The sequence below is a fragment of the Apostichopus japonicus genome, chromosome 5, assembly GCF_037975245.1.
Source record: "Apostichopus japonicus isolate 1M-3 chromosome 5, ASM3797524v1, whole genome shotgun sequence".
NCBI lineage: Eukaryota > Metazoa > Echinodermata > Holothuroidea > Aspidochirotida > Stichopodidae > Apostichopus > Apostichopus japonicus.
Window position 1 is genome coordinate 10,328,106 of NC_092565.1, and position 12,872 is coordinate 10,340,977.

The 12,872-nt window shown below is 38.0% G+C and overlaps 1 protein-coding gene across 1 annotated transcript; it reads right to left on the reverse strand.

The window, feature by feature from the left end:
• Window positions 1-558: 558 nt before the first annotated feature.
• Window positions 559-7,400, reverse strand: LOC139967601 (actin, cytoskeletal). Its single transcript, XM_071971565.1, has 6 exons — window positions 7,260-7,400; window positions 6,029-6,206; window positions 3,091-3,330; window positions 2,415-2,661; window positions 1,587-1,778; window positions 559-1,145 (listed from the first exon to the last, which is right to left on the reverse strand). The coding sequence occupies exons 2-6, from the start codon at window positions 6,152-6,154 to the stop codon at window positions 820-822; spliced, it is 1,131 nt and encodes a 376-aa protein (XP_071827666.1). The 5' UTR covers window positions 6,155-6,206; window positions 7,260-7,400; the 3' UTR covers window positions 559-819.
• Window positions 7,401-12,872: the final 5,472 nt, after the last annotated feature.

Sequence of the window (12,872 nt, forward strand, 5' to 3'; positions counted from 1 at the left end):
AATAAATTATTGAAGCTGAGAGCATTTATTCACGATTGCAAACGAACAAATACGAAAAAAAAAAGAAAAGAAAAATATAGGAAAAATATAACTGAAAAAACAAATGACAGGTTTTGGACAGAAAACTTTTCACGAAATTACAACTAAAAAGACAGTTATTTCCTTCATTTTCCTTCAATAGTTTTTCCCCCCGTAAGACATTGATGACAAAAACATTTATGCTGTGGTGTAACATATCATGATACAAAAAAAAATACAATGGTTCCGTTCCGTAAAAATGAAAAAAAAAAAAAAAAAACATGAGAAAAATTCGGGATATGGCAGATTATTCATGTGTGCGTCTTTGTATTCGAGAATAAATAGAAGGAAGAAAGTGACAAAAATATTATCATATTCGGACGGAAGTGAGATCCAATAATTGCACTGTAAAAACCTTCAAAATCATGCTAAGTATCTCTAAATCTACCTAGAAAGTCAAAGGTCAAACAGATCTTCCGTACAGAAGGGGATGTGTATGATAGGTTTAAAGAAGATTCCAACTAAAGGAAACACTTTAAGTTCTCATCTTAGATCTAGTGGATCGGCTGGGGCTTCTTTTTGTTTTTCTTCTTCCCATTTTTGGATTTTATATTATTTATTTGTTTGTTTGTTTGTTTTCATTTGATTGATGTCAGCTAAACAGTACAACTTAACACTGAACTATATTAGTGACATTTGCGAATAAAGTTTGGTAAGGGTCCTTTCTTAGCCAGCCGTTGGGCTCGTCTTGCTCTCTGTGTAAATATTGTATCTTTGATGTTAGCTTGATGTTTAATTAATTTAGAAGCACTTGCGGTGGACGATGCTTGGACCGGACTCGTCGTATTCCTGTTTGCTGATCCACATCTGTTGGAAGGTGGAGAGAGATGCCAAGATGGATCCGCCGATCCATACGGAGTATTTACGCTCTGGTGGGGCAATGATCTTAATTTTCATTGTTGGTGGTGCGAGGGCTGTGATTTCCTTCTGCATACGATCAGCAATACCTGGGTACATGCTGGTACCACCAGAGAGGACAGAGTTGGCGTAAAGGTCCTTACGGATGTCAATGTCGCACTTCATGATACTGTTGTATGTGGTTTCATGAATACCGGCGGACTCCATACCTGGTGTAAGAAATCAGTTCAATTTGTTATCTTCACTTTTAAAGAGTTCATTTTTCGTCTCTTACATGGATGGATGGAGGGGAGTGGGGGTGCTAGCTGATTAGTAATATGGTAATAAAAAGAACATCGTAAACTATGCAATATTTGTAATTTGAAACAGGTAACAAACGATTTTAGGACATCAACTGATTATCATTGTGTTTTATAGGGTTAATAATCAGATTATGCAACTGAAGTGATGAAACCGGACACCCCACCCCCTCATCCCTTCCCCTGATTACAATGCCCTCTAGTGTTAATAATCAGATTATGCAACTGAATGGGGATGAAACAAGACACCCTACAACCCCCTCCAGCCCCCTCCATTCCCTCATTTCCCCTGTTGATTAAAAAGCTTTATACTTTCTAACACTTGTGGCCAAACTATAACCTGAAACTCACCAATGAAGGATGGTTGGAAGAGGGTCTCTGGGCAACGGAACCTTTCGTTACCAATGGTGATGACCTGACCGTCAGGAAGTTCATAACTCTTTTCAAGTGAAGAAGATGAAGCGGCTGTGGCCATTTCCTGTTCGAAGTCAAGAGCGACGTAACACAGTTTCTCCTTGATGTCACGAACGATTTCCCGTTCGGCTGCAGAAGGGAATAAAGAAGAAATGTTGTCGTTTAAGGGCGGTGGATGTATCATAGCAGAGAGACAGAGAGAGATTAACTTCAAGTGAATATTTTAACATGTTTTTATGCTACAAGTGTGAAGATTATGTCAAAATATAGTCACTAAGACGACGGTCCGAGGGAGCAAACTCGGTTCATTTTGATATTTTTTCTTCAACTATAAGCTCTCTCATGCAACAGTATATCCCGAGATACTACGTTCTATCCCGAGTTCTCGTCCCGAGCTTTAGACAATTTTAAGAGCGTTGACAAATGTTGTATGCCCGAGGATTCCTATGGCGCGTTTCGATACAACTGTACGGTGGCTTATTAAGGACATGAATAAAACTTTTGAATTTTTATCTCAAAATGTTAACTTTTCTTAGTTGAATTTGAAGTCAAATTTTTAGTTACAAACTCAGACATTTGAGACATAAAAGCCAAAACATTGAGAAGAATATAACCCGCCCCTCAATTTCCTTAACAAGCCACCGTACAAATGGCATGAGAGCTTATGTGGCACCAGAAAGAACGGAATGACCTCTATAAGATATGATGTCAACTTTGCTTTCTGCCAGTATTAGTATATTTTATCACTGAATATTCATTACTGACCTGTGGTAGTGAAGGAGTAGCCACGCTCCGTCAGGATTTTCATGAGGTAGTCCGTCAGATCGCGGCCGGCAAGATCCAGACGCAGAATGGCGTGGGGCAGGGCGTAACCTTCATAGATTGGGACTGTGTGTGTCACACCGTCTCCTGAGTCAAGCACGATACCAGTGGTACGACCGGAGGCATATAGGGACAGCACGGCCTGGATAGCTACATACATGGCGGGGGCATTGAAAGTCTCGAACATGATCTGAAAATAAGCATGTGTAAGAAAATTGTCACGTGACGGAAGAAAAGCAGGTACACTGGAAATGAAATCATCAATCTTGGGGCCTGACTGGATATCACGTAGAGTGGTAAGTGTGATGTACCATTTACGATAACCATGCCCAAACTGTTTATTGGGAAGTGCGGAGCTGATGGAGGATTGGGCTGGTTGGGGGGGGGGGGGGATAACATGCAATAACTTCAAATAGTATCGATGGAGAGAAAATGTCCTCATCAACCCTCCCTACTCACCCATCCAAATTGAAAATATTGACTCTGGAGGACGGCTTCTTCCCTCGTCTACCTTATCTTTTCTTACCCCTCCCTCTTCACCCTTCCTCTTCACCCCTCCCTCTCCATCCTCCTTTCTCCCAAGTTTCTTCAGTTTGATCATCATTGACACGTTCCTTACCTGTGTCATCTTTTCTCTGTTGGCTTTGGGGTTCAATGGAGCCTCTGTCAGAAGTACAGGGTGTTCCTCTGGGGCTACACGCAATTCGTTGTAGAATGTGTGATGCCAGATCTTCTCCATATCATCCCAGTTTGTGACGATACCGTGTTCAATTGGGTACTTCAATGTAAGAATACCTCTCTTGCTTTGAGCCTCATCGCCTACGTAGCTGTCCTTCTGTCCCATACCTACCATAACACCCTATATAGTCAAAGAGAAAACAAGAACGTGTTACTATTGAGAAACCCTTTTTTTTTCTAATATATGGTAAGGTACTAACACCACGCCATACAGTTATTTCTTCCATCCATTCCAAAACGGAACGATCTTAAAAAATTTCGATTCCCAAGGACTTGATTAACGAAAAAAATACTGATCGTAGGAAATGCAAGGCATTCATGTAATGGAGAACAACTGATGAAAACGGTTTATGAAACTATACCAGTAGAAACATAATACTTTAAGAACCAAACCAAAAGATATATTTAATACAGTGAGTTTCACATAGACATATTAATAAAGGCGCCGAAAAAAAAATTCTGTGACATTTTGATTTAATTATGCCATCAGTCTGTCAGTAAATAATAACAATAATAATAAACAATTCATCATTGTCTTTAAAAGAATTAATAAATTATGAATATTTGTATTAGTAATTTGTCGATGGGTTATCCAGAAGCTTAGAAAATATAATGAAAAGGCATCCGTATTTCCCTTAGGCTGGCTCCCGTTTGAAATCCACTGCCACCCCCCCCCCCCTCACCCCACACACACCTCCCCACCAAATCAAACCAAACCCCGACCTCTACATCATCTTGCCTTTCTTAAATTGAAATCCGGATGGGTCGGGTTTTTTTTCTTGGTGAAGATTATATTAGGCCTAATAAACGATTCCAGATAATGAAATTGTGAATAGAACCCGAAAAACAGCAGCGAGCAAAAAGATCCGATTTATTCATGTATGTAAGGGACTATAGTATACCTACAGTGTTACACTATGTAAGCCCTATGCCTTATTAGTTTGTTTAAATAATACGTACTTCACCAATTAAATTTGATCGATCGTTCTTAATTTATTTGGGAATTTCCCTTTCTCTGCTTCGTAGATATATAGAGTTAGGATATAGGCTATATCTTTGAGCATCCCATTTATAATAGAGGTGTATATACCTAAAATGTTTAAGTACAATTCCATCACAAACTGTAAATGGTATAGGCCAAAATATGCCTCTGTGAGTATGGAATTCCGTAGCAGAAATCACTTGAGCAAGGCATGAAAATATTCCGTTGCATAAGCCTATCAAGTGTACTTATTAATGAGTAGCATTGAAATGTTAATTGCTAGTATTGACTATCACAGTTCCGGCCGCCGTTAGTATATCGCGTCCCGGGAGCAAATTCCTAACGCACTTGTCTGTCTAGCGTTTTGGTCTACCCATATAAGGAATGGAATGGCTCCGCTTGCTTTGGGTGTGTATACGTTGACACGGGGACATGTGGTAAAATGGACCATTCCATAAATGACATTTAACGGGCTTCCGTACTTCTGGTATTATAAGGCAATTACCATAAGCCTCTAAAGGTTACGCAGTAAATAACTTACACCTATAACTAGCCATATAGTTCAAATATATTGGAATATGCGCCGTGTTTCTTTGGAATGCCTATGTGGTTCATACAACAACAGTTGACACCAAGTTGATCGCCATGTGCTCATCACTCTTCGTTATTTTTACAAGTTTGAAAATTTTAATTCTTTGTAGGGGGAGGGGTTGGGTGGAGGTATGTTGTGAAGTCACAGTTTGAACCTCACAACCGCTCGGTGGGTTAAATTCTAGCTTTAATTTACATTGGATATTAGGATGGGGGGGACTCTTATCGAGACAAACATATTTGTTTCCAAAATTTCGTTTAAGGAGGCGATATTTGCATTATTCTGGGCAACTGATAGAGTATAAAGAAATATTTATTCAGCCGGCTATATCTCCCCCCCCCCCTTCTTCTACAGCTTGTTTGAGATGGCCTAACTTAAAAACAACTAAACTTACTATTCCTACTTGAATACATAGTTGACCTATGACTTCTAGAACTATAGAAACCTTTTGTAACAATATCACAAAGTGAATTTTTCTTATACCTATATACCTATACATTTTTCTTATATTCAAATACCGTGTGTATCTTGTTTCCTTCTGTTTGCTTTCAGTTGGTTATTTGTTTGATTTTTCTTTTGATGTCTTTTGTGGCTAATTTTACTACAATGATAAATCGACCACGAGGATATAAATTTTGCTAAACTTATATAAGTTATTTTACAGTTAATACCATTCCGACAAAAATTGTAATTATGATTTTAAATATTAAGGTTTATCGTAGAGCTAACAATTACCTATGATGTGAATCAATAATATCGACATTTAGCTGTTTTTATGATATATGACGACTGATCTCGCTTGCTATAATTGAAGATTTTTTTTTGGAGGGGAGGGGAGGGGAGGGGGGAGGATGCCCAGAACTCATGACTTTGAACAACTGTTACATCGTCTTGAAAGTAGAATATTATTTAAATGACAATTCCCTTGTCTTTATCATCAACAAATATTTGAATTTGAACGGTATACTACTACATGATGTAGAATATACCGTCAGGTATTGAGAACCCAAGTTTGTGCTTTTATTTTTCCACTACGGTTAATTTAATTTGAAATATGTCATTATACGTCCCCACGGAATTTGCACAAAGTTCAAAGTCAACATTCGTGTACAAAATTCAAAGTGCTATATATGTGCTACACAGTATATAATTAAAGAATGCCTAATTCTGAAGTCACACGAATATAATTATATAGCTGGAGCTAAATAAGGATGAGATGAAATATGTAAATTATGAATGACGTACTTGATGACGTGGCCTGCCCACGATTGAGGGAAACACTGCCCTGGGAGCGTCATCTCCGGCAAACCCTGCTTTGCACATTCCAGAGCCATTATCGACTACCAATGCGGCTACTTCTTCTTCACACATGATGAATAGATTTCTGTGTTACGGGGTAGATGCAAACAAAAACAAACTTTCTCTACAAAGAAGAAAGAAAAGAAAAGAAGAAAATATTAATACATTTTTAAATATTTAAAAGGGCAAAAATATTTGTTGTTGACATTCATTTGATGTTTAGACCTATGTTAACTTTTATCATTTGAATGATGGCATGAATACATACTATTAGATAAAGTTAAGCCCCGCCCATACATCCATTACGCAATACCTAATTGGTTTGAGTATAATCGACCTATGATATAAACAGACTGTGGTTCCGACCCTGATTGGCGTGCCTTTCATTTAGTAGAAGGAATGCAAGGAAAAGAAGGGAGTGGTACAAAATTTGACAAGTTCGTAAAAATTACTTAGAGGTGGGAACAAACTTCAATTGTACTTGGAAACAATATCTTACCCAAACATTTCTTTAAAATTGTTATATGTGTATACTATGTGTCTTAGATATAGAGCTTGTATAAGTCCTGGTAAAGGTTGAGCCATATAATGGTCTCTTCAAATTAAACCAATGAACTACAATAGTATAAAACCTATTTTGAAAGATAATGACGATTGTTAGTGAAACTAAATGACCGATTCAGTTACTGTATAAACATTTGTTATATAAAATGTCATTTTACATGGAAAATGGTCATAATTACTTACTGAGAAGCCCAATTCTACATGAACACATTTTGTACTGCATTGTGATCCATATACATGCACAGTTGCTATCTCCCTCTCACCCAAACCTGCCCCTCCCCCTCCCGCCTCGCCCTCCCCATCACTTAGAAAATACCGAAGAACGATACCTATAACTAAGCGCAGTGAAATAAAGTTTAAATGATCACGTATAAAGGCTATATTCTTCAACTTTTACTGATTTACTGATGAAAAATATATATTTATATAATCACTACCACTGTTCCTGAGTTTATGTACAGACTGTTTAAAATATCTCTTCTATACACTATAGAGCCTAAAGATCCATTATGCCAAAAGTTATATGAGTTAAATAATCTTTTGTAAGTTCTATATCACAACTCACAATATTGAATAGAAGTAAGAAAGAAATTAATTATATTGAGTAGCTTACCCTTCAGAAGGAATATGTCCAGGCCGTGCTTTCTGACGGTGAGTGAATCGTTGACTCCTTGGCGAGAACCTTTTATACGCCGCTCCTTCTACACATCACCCACGACATATGACCGTGTCCAAATTTGGGTATACCACATCCCCCATGCAAAACCTACATGGTATCCTTCAGGCTCCTTACACGGGTGAGCTTGGCAAGTGCAACATTCGAATCTTGATTCTAGTGACCTCGGATACGAATGTCAACTCTCTCATGAATATGCAATGCAGGCGGTCTCGTCTAAATGAGCCCTAGATTATGCAGTGACACGTTTAAGCTCGTGTCCGTAAATGGCAAGGTGCCTATACGTCGAGCGGTCGGATCGTCAGTACAGACGCTAGTACAGAAATGTTTAGCGGTTACATATAGACTACCTCATCGGTCGAAATGATGAATATTCATTAAGTAACCTTTGCGACTTTTTCTTCCCTGGGGAGAATAATTGGTTCCGACAAAATAGGGTCTCTCATAATGACGCATGGAGGAATTTCTTCAACTAGCATATAGGTGTTTGGTATTTAATCAGAACACATTTCCCATTCTCTGAAATATTTTTCTCTCTGTCTCTCATTCGTTGACCATAAGGTTTCGGGAGAATCCCGTTACTTCAGTGTATTTATGCTGCACATGGTGCCCATGCATTCGTCGTAACGCTAGATTGACTAGCGTATTAATTGAGATAATCCTATAAGATATGTGTGACCTAAGATAGTTCTTTAATGGTTGCAAAGGGAATGGTTCAGAAATGAGGTCTTGCAGGCAGTGAAGATGTAGTTTGAGTATCGATAACGTGTAGGCTGAGTATAAGGTATCATACTATCCTATATACGTAAAGTGGTAGGCTATACTGAGCGGATCTACGGCTTGCAACACGAACTTGCGAGGAGAATGTTTAAATGGACATACTACCACTGTATCTGCTCCCCCACCCCCCCACACCCTCCCGCCGCTTGGTATAATTCACCATTCGCCTTATCTGGCAAAGTTTTTATGTGGAGCTAAATATATTTTGTTGAACAATTTCATCTCAAAACAATAGTCCTATAACATCAAGAATATTGAAAACTTGAAACATGAAATACGCCCAAAATAATTCCCAAATAATCACTCTAAAATTAAACAGTCATATTGACACTATATATAGCCGTATGAGCACGCAAGTATATATATTATTGCACCTTCTGAAACTGGTACTCATATATCTGTTCAATGTTAAAACACACTGGGCGAGGGCGAATAGTATTGTCATAAACGGCACAGCTCAACTGCGCATGCTCGTCGTCTTGTACAGTGATATAGGTACGGAACCATTTAGTTTGAAGAAAGGCCCCAGAATAGAACTAACACTATAAGTTTATGTACAATTCCGTACTTAGCGTCTTTATAAGGTGGTAGAAAGGTTATATTTAGAAGCCACAAGTATATTTTAGAAGGGGCGTCAGATGGTCATGAAAAAGTGAGGTCGCTTGGAACCCTTTAATGGTGTAGAGGAGCGACACTAAGCCCCACCCCAACCCGTCCCACATCCGCCCAATGGCAATCTACACCTCATATCGTCAACATTTTAGACCGGAATTTATCATATACGCCTATATACCAGTTGTCATATTTGGCTCACTATACGAGTTCTGCTCTTTTGTTGTACCAGATTTTCCTTATGCATTGCGCGTCAAAAATTAATTAGATATTGTACTGCAATGAAGCCACATATATGCCACCGTAGGGTGGATGTTTTGTAAAGTATAACATTTCCCTATGGAGATCATCAGGCCTACATATTGACCTATACGCGTGCATGCCTGCGGTAATAAATACACATATACTTATTTGTAGATGTGGTCAGTTTTGCCTCTTATTAGTTTAAGTCGAGGGGGTACGTTAAGGGGAGGGGTTAAGATTTCTGTTTCTGGTGAACGCAGGGAATTCATCTTTATTCTACATGGAGAAATGCGAGAACTCTTCTTCTCGATGCCACTGATTTCCTATTTTGTTTATGTAATATTTACGCCATATATAATAACAAAAGTGAGGGTAATGTACGGTGCTATTTATGCTAACATTGTGGATAACGTCCGATTGATACGCCTAACTATTTATGGAAGTCTGCTATGACTTCTGTTAACCCACCCCCCCCCCCACCCCACCTTCCTCCTCCCCTAGCCCAGCCACACCCCCTTCACTTTCAGGATGTATGTTGTACAAAACTAAGACCTCTGTTAACGTTATACAAACTGAGGTATATATAGTAAAATAATGTTCCAGTCACCACCTTATTTCAGTATTGAGAGTGATCGATAAATCGTGTATTATATATTAACACTATACTGTGGCCTATATTAACCCATGCGTTAGTTTGACAACCCATCGTATGTCAAATATCCATTAATAAATGAAAAAAAAACTTTTTTTAAACGATTTAGGCTATATTTGTGTCCGCGAAGGTAACAGTTTGACAAGAGTGAGCAAATATAGTCCTACAGCTATAAGAACTCACAAAACACCATGCAGATTACATAACAACCCTACACACTGCATGTATACAACATGTAGGGGCCTATATAATATTCTCACCTATATGACATACACGTTATATAAACTTGATACGAGCATGAATATATACACTGAGGGGATATGAAATGCACTTGTGTATCAGATTGCACTGATAAAAGGTTACGATATAAGCCTATACGAACGTATCAACATATTTGAAGATGGCATTCCTACCCGACGGGGTTTGGTTAATGAGCCCGCACAATATACTGCAGTATATAGGCGAGGCGGTATTGCGCCGGAGTATTATAACATGAATAATTTTACAACAGTTTAACTTTAACAGTATTCCTGATATCGGTTAAGTTGTCAACTCAAGATCGCCTGGAATCTAAAGAATTTTATATACAGTCATCAGTGATTGCTTATAGTGCATTAAAACACATAAGTAACCGTTGATTTGTGTGTACGGTAGCCCACAATGGACGTGAAATATTTTAACGCATGCACCGACATAACTATGTCGGCATACGCTGAAACAATGCAATGTTAAAGGTTTTAATACCATTACATCAACATATATTGAACTTCCCTTTTCATTTCTAAAGATCTAAAGATGAATATTTAAACTGGTTGTCGGACACCACCATTCATTTTCGATGGTACCCTTCTGATCAGAATGTCGACATACGGAGAAATTAAAAATCTCCGGTAAGAATGTTAAACTAAATTACAACATTAAATGGTTTGCCAAAAACAATGTCCAGGTTATTTAAAAATCCTCCGAGAAGTTTGTTTATTTTCAATTGAAATATCAGTACCTTTGGCGCCTGCATGTAAACGTAAAAAAATATTGTGCGAGCAGACAATATGGTACCAAAGTAGCGTCATTGAGCTACCGTACATTTTAGCACACGCTTCTCGCTAATTTTTAATGCCATTGTAACCATAGCTGCGGGATTCCTTAGTCTCGGCTTATATACTTGGTGGTGTTGGCTTATATACATGGAGTCATCGTTTCTCAACAATTCTCAATTTCGAAGTAACATGAATAGCACTACTAAAGTGCATGCAGCGGTTTTGAGCATGAGAAATTCAAGTGATATCAGTAAATAACAGTGACTTTTTAAGATGGGAAGTGGGTCAGCCAAACTACTTTGGATAAAGAAGTATAATAAAAATTGCTTGTTGCTTATTACAGGATAATATTTCTTTGGCTTTCCTTGTTCCAGGAAATTCTTCTTTCATTTTTTACGAGCATTTGCAAACGTTGAGTATAGGTTACTACAGTTAGTAACTATTCAACCCGACACACATCATTTTATTCTCAACCCTTTTCCAACCGCCTGTTTTCACTCAGAACCCTTGCTACAACACCAAACCAACCTTTCCTGCCAGGCTCACCTTTTTTTCCGATGCCAGGTAGTACTTACCGACCTTTATATTAAAGGCAAGGAGTCACCCCCTCCCCACCCCTTCCTTCTTCTTCCCCCAAATATATATCAACAAACTAAATATTCATATCCGTATGAGTTTCACATAAGACAACGACTTCACAAATGTTTTGTGGAGACAACGGTACTAATACCCAGGGAAACTAACTATTCAGAGAAACTGAAAAGAATGACTTTGATGAAAAGAAATTAATTCAACTTTGCAAAATAATTTTACTAACATTTTCTTTCGAAATAATTCGGCTACATTTGATCCCACACTTGCATACAAAATGATATATACTCCGGCATGGTACCAACCTACACGTCCTCTTGCAACATAGCCCTCGATAAGAAAGTCAGTTCAAAGGTCATATCACCTATACACTTGTGCATAGTACATAGATGGCATTTGATCCTATGAGTTCACACACCCGCCCAAATGCCATCATGAATGATAAGGCATATATTATTTGAATTGTAGGGGTTCTCCATTAATTTGGGCCCATAGAGAAACAATAGTTTGAGCATAAATATTATGCAATAAATGTGTAGAAAAAAAACCCTTAGAGAACTGACCTTATAAGCCTGTAACACTTCCATATATATCAGATGTACCTAATGCATATTAGAATCTGAGCTGAAAGTTGTTATTGTCTGGTATATTAGTTTCATAACTAGCCACTCTATCTTCATTGGAGGCGAAAATATATATTTCATATTTCGTCTATAGGGAATTTGAAATGGGCTGTTAAAATGTTTATTGAATATTTGTTGGAAGTGGAAATTGGTCATATTATGATAATACCCATACAGACGTTAGGACCTTCATGCAAAAATATAATTTATCTTCTATATAATTCTATTTAATTTATCTTAAATATAATCTATCCCTCTCAAATATACTAGACAGATTATTAATGGTAATTCATACATGCTAAAAATTGGATGAACCCAATAAATTGCGCCTTCCCGCGGTGTCTACACAATGAGTATCTCGAATCTGTAGTGTGATGACGTGTAACTTAATGTCATTGGTTCTAATCCAGTTTCAGTCATTTGTTTTTACTCCTTCAAAAATCAAGCCTATTAAGAACTTTCAGTGAAGTACTTAAATGTTGGGGGGGGGGTGAGGGGGGCTTTCTAGCAACTTTTAGTATAATAAACTTGCGGGGCAATTTAGGTGACACATTAAATATCAAAATCTGAACATAGATTTATGTAATGGATTCACTGAAAACTTAAATTGGTTCACCGACTAACATAACGTTAGTCCATCTGGTGCCTCTCCCGACTAACATAGCCTTAGTCAGTTGCTATACCGACTAATTTATTCCTTAGTCAGTTGGATTTCTTAGTCGGTCATCTTAGTCCGTCAGCTTAGTCGATCAACAATTTCTTAGTAGGTAAATGTATATTAGTCAGTTACCTTGGTTGGTGACATTAGTCGGTCTTTACCGACTAATTTATATGAGCCACCGACTAGTTTATAGCAGGTTTTACATTAGTCAGGATGGTGCCTCTCCCGACTAACCTTTCTTAGTCGGTATCGACTGACTAGTTGCACTGACTAGAATCACTGAAAGAATTAAACCCGACTAGTTTCACTGACTAGCATCACTGAAAGAAAAGAGAGCAGAAGAAACACAAA